The sequence below is a fragment of the Capsicum annuum genome, chromosome 3, assembly GCF_002878395.1.
Source record: "Capsicum annuum cultivar UCD-10X-F1 chromosome 3, UCD10Xv1.1, whole genome shotgun sequence".
Taxonomy (NCBI): Eukaryota; Viridiplantae; Streptophyta; class Magnoliopsida; order Solanales; family Solanaceae; genus Capsicum; species Capsicum annuum.
Window position 1 is genome coordinate 230,022,959 of NC_061113.1, and position 4,016 is coordinate 230,026,974.

Here is a 4,016-nt window from a genome sequence, read left to right on the forward strand (position 1 = left end):
TATATTATATTATATTATATTATATTATATTATATTATATTATATTATATTATATTATATTATATTATATTATATCATATCTTTTTTTTCATAAATATAATATTTGGATATGCTATTTCATTTTCACTTGTCACAGAATGACCTACATAAACAATTTTGAAGAATAAATTTATAAGAAAAATAAGGTACACGATTGGATAAGTAGAAAAAGGCGTAATAAAAAATAAAATGAGAAAAGTAATTTGTAATCACATGACTCATTATTATACAATTGTATTAAATTTAAGTGATGATTAAAATAAATGATCCCTCTCATTTTGATTGGCACTATTAAATTTAAGCGATGATTAAAATAAATGATCCCTCTCATTTTATTTGACACAATCGATGAAAAATGGTTATTTTAATTTATTTATCTAATGTATGAATTTAAGTTAAGTTTATCATGTTTTTCAAATATTATTTTTATCATTAAATAATAAATAAAAGGAATAAAACTCAAATTTATATCTTCCTATCATAGCTAATAAAAACTAGGTTAGTAAAATCAACACTTAACAAATACTTTTTTTTTTTCCAGAAATGCCAAGTCAGGGGCAAGTAATATTTATTTGGGAAAAAGATCAAATTCACTACTCCACTTTAAAAATTGTATAAATATATCCTGATCATACTTTGGGGCTCTATATTCTCCAATAGCCATTACTGTTATAATTTAGGCTTAATGCCAATTTTATCCCCCTAATTAAAAAAAATTAATTAAATATATCTTTCGTCATATTTTGAGATTAAATTTATCCTTGATATCATATTTTGACGTCAAATTTACTTCATTATTAAGAAACTTTTCACATATGTCCTTTCGTTAATTGAAAAATCTAAATCAATGTCAAATATTTTATATTTTAAAAATAAAACATATGTTAATCTAATTCGCTTTATCCAACTTGAGCCACCAAAAAAAATACAAATAATACACCCTTCAGTTTTGTTGGTCTAATCCAAAGTTGTTTATTTGAGGAGTACTTGTTGTGCTAAGTGTATGATGAAAGATATATTTAGTTTAATTTTTTTACTTATTTGAGGAGTACTTGTTGTGCTAAGTGTACACAGAAAGATATATTTAGTTTATTTTTTAGTTTTATTTTTAAAGTAGTTGGATAAATTTCACTTTTATTCATATTAATTTAAATTAAATAAATGACACAATTCCGAGCACCGATTAAATACAGTAACTTAATACTTTCAATTCCGATTGATTTGGAAATAGTTTTCAAGCACCCGGTTAGAACCGCAGTAGCTGCGTTTGCGTTGTTGATTGGTGCAATAGTATTTTTGAATGAATAAAGGAGCAAATGTTGGAGGCGGTGGACCTACTGCCGCCGCTGCCGCTGCGGCAGGTCAAAAGCAGAAGAGCTTACTACAGAGGTTGGATGCTGATATTGGGAATATTGTTGACAATTATGGCTTCATTGTTAACGCTGCACGGGTACGTATCTATGTATGTATGCCTCCCCTTTTCCCCCATTTATACAATTTCAAAGGTGTGTATACTCCTGGCAATAAAATTTGTCAAGTACGAGTTTTATGTGATAAATCTGTGTTCAAGTTGTGGTGGTTTTGGTCTGATTAAAGGCAAGGATTAAGTTTGGGATTAGATTTATACTGTGTTTGGTTGACACTTGACGGTATGATTTTGTACATAAACATGGTATAAAGCTAATCTCAAACTTAATTATGGGATATCCCACCTTATCCCTTGTACCAAACAAACCCTAAAACCATACCAATGCGTCTTTGTCCTGTTATTGATTGTAGGAATCATTGTTGACTATACTGGGAATCTAGGGATAGTGTACATCTGACCCTTCCTAGACACCACTTGTGAGATTATAGTGGTTATGTTGTTATTTTTGTTGTTGTAGGAATCATTGTTGACATTTCTAATATGTGGAGTTAATTTGAGATTGAAGTTCGTATGTTATAAAATTATTATATGTACACTTCCTTGCAGAATCTTAAACATATATGAGAAGAAAAAGCCTCAAAGAATTTTTGAAATTTGTGCTTTTATCAGATATGAACTTACTTTGCGGGAGAACTTCGTCGACTATTAATAGATTAAACTCTGAAATCACATGGATTGGTGATAAATGAAAAAGTGGATAATTTCTTTGTCTTAAACGCTTCTATTGCTGCTCATTTGTTCCATTGCAGCTGCAAAGGCCATTATGCCAGATTCTTACTGTTAAAGTGAATCTAGGACATATATTTGCGTATTATATTCTTGCAGATGGCTAATGTATTTGTCTCTGCTTGATGACAACTGCTTATAAATAGGTCAATGATCCGCCAGTAAGAAATTCGCAAGAAGCATTTATGATGGAGATGCGTGCATCTAGAATGGTAAGGACTTTTTTCAGTTCTACATTGGTCTGATGTTCAATGAGATGTACATCACAAATTGACAATATTCATGCATGAAAAGTGGCTCACTGACCTGAATTTAAATATTGCAAAAAAATTTTATCATTTGGTGCTTTATTATTGAAATATGGCTGAACAGTGGAAACAAAGGCCATCACCATTTGAAAGTGCACTGTCTTTGTAGTTTCTTGTACTTGGATTTCGGTTAGCATTTGTGCTTTTTATGCTTCAGTTATCTCATTATCGAGTAGTCATTATTGTTCTTTCTTCTGTATGTTGTGTACTACTCTCTCCGTTTCGCTTTATTTTGTTGTTGTTACTGCCTTCGTTCGCGTAGTCTCTTTTTCAAACTGCTTTGAAATGTTTTATTTAAGCCGAGGGTCTATCGGAAACAGCCTCTCTATCTCTACGAGGTAGGGGTAAAGTCTGCGTACAGTCTACCCTCTCCAGATCCACTCGTGGGATTACACTGTGTGTTGTTGTTTTTGTATCCGCTTCTGGTTACATCGTAGATACACTTGATTTCTCAAACTAATAAAGAACATCGTAGGTTTTTGAAGCGTCTCTAATTTGAGCAAAACGTTTAGGCTATAAGCTGATCCTCCGTCTGCCTCGTCTTATAATTTTAGTGCCTTCTTATGAGTGGTAGTCATCTGTCAACCTTGACATAGCTTGTTGTGTCTGCTATAAGCAAGACTGATGTCGTTTTATCCATTTTGATTTGATGCAAAGACCAAATTCACCAAAATACGGAGATCTTAAGCTATTAAATTATGCTTGAATCTGAACTTTGAAAAAACAGTATTTCTCCTATTATGTCACATAACGATGCATGAACAACAGGTCCACGCAGCTGATTCACTGCTTAAGTTGGTGTCGGAGTTGAAGCAAACAGCTATGTTTTCAGGATTTGCATCCCTAAATGATCACGTGGAGCAGAGAACAGAAGAATTTATGGAACAGGCTGAGAAAACAGAATGCATGTTGTCTAGAATTGGAGAAGAGGCAGCTGCTAGCCTTAAGGAGCTTGAGTCACATTATTATTCTTCTGCAGAAAGAACCAGTAGTCTGCCTTCTTACGGCGAAGAAACAATGCCCTAAACATGGCTTCAATCGTTTTATCTTTCCCGTTGATTTTCCCTTTCACTCTCTCTCTCTCCCTTCCTCTTTCGAAGTATATTTGTCTACCTTGAAGGTATACTTACTGTGTGGTTACTGGACAAACAATCTATAGATGAGAAATTCAATTTGGTCCCAACTTACTGTAACTTCTGCAAGGCATTTTACAAGTGAAGCAGACCTCATTAAGTCAATATTTGTTATTACAAATCATCTGCATTCTAGCTAGGTATAATGTGGAGGACCAATTATAGTGGAGGTAGGACTCTCTCCGTTTCATTTTACTCGACCCTTGTTAACTTGGCACAACCCCTAAAAAAAAATAATTAATTAGGGGTTTAGTTTACTAAATTAACCTTATTAATGATGTTTTAGAACTCTCCGTCAAACAATACTTGTTTTCTATTGACTTACCATACAGGTTCAGAAGAAATAATATAATAAATAATAGGAGTGATTTGACTATATTA

General features: G+C 32.5%; 1 protein-coding gene across 2 annotated transcripts; it reads left to right on the forward strand.

The window, feature by feature from the left end:
• The first annotated feature begins 1,003 nt into the window (after positions 1-1,003).
• Positions 1,004-3,685, forward strand: LOC107863119 (mediator of RNA polymerase II transcription subunit 22a). 2 transcript variants are annotated; one of them, XM_016708916.2, is made up of 3 exons: positions 1,004-1,489; positions 2,341-2,406; positions 3,271-3,685. In XM_016708916.2, the coding sequence occupies exons 1-3, from the start codon at positions 1,340-1,342 to the stop codon at positions 3,526-3,528; spliced, it is 474 nt and encodes a 157-aa protein (XP_016564402.1). In that variant the 5' UTR covers positions 1,004-1,339; the 3' UTR covers positions 3,529-3,685. The 2 variants fall into 2 exon arrangements, with proteins under 2 accessions (XP_016564402.1, XP_016564401.1); XM_016708915.2 differs by having other exon boundaries at positions 1,138-1,501.
• Positions 3,686-4,016: the final 331 nt, after the last annotated feature.

Excerpts from the sequence above, each read along its gene's own strand:
- LOC107863119 (XM_016708915.2), top strand. The coding sequence starts at position 1,340 with ATGAATAAAGGAGCAAATGTTGGAGGCGGTGGACCTACTGCCGCCGCT. Across the intron at positions 1,502-2,340 it reads CTGCACGGGTACGTATCTAT|GTCAATGATCCGCCAGTAAG; the intron begins GTATGTATGCCT and ends GCTTATAAATAG. Across the intron at positions 2,407-3,270 it reads AGATGCGTGCATCTAGAATG|GTCCACGCAGCTGATTCACT; the intron begins GTAAGGACTTTT and ends CATGAACAACAG.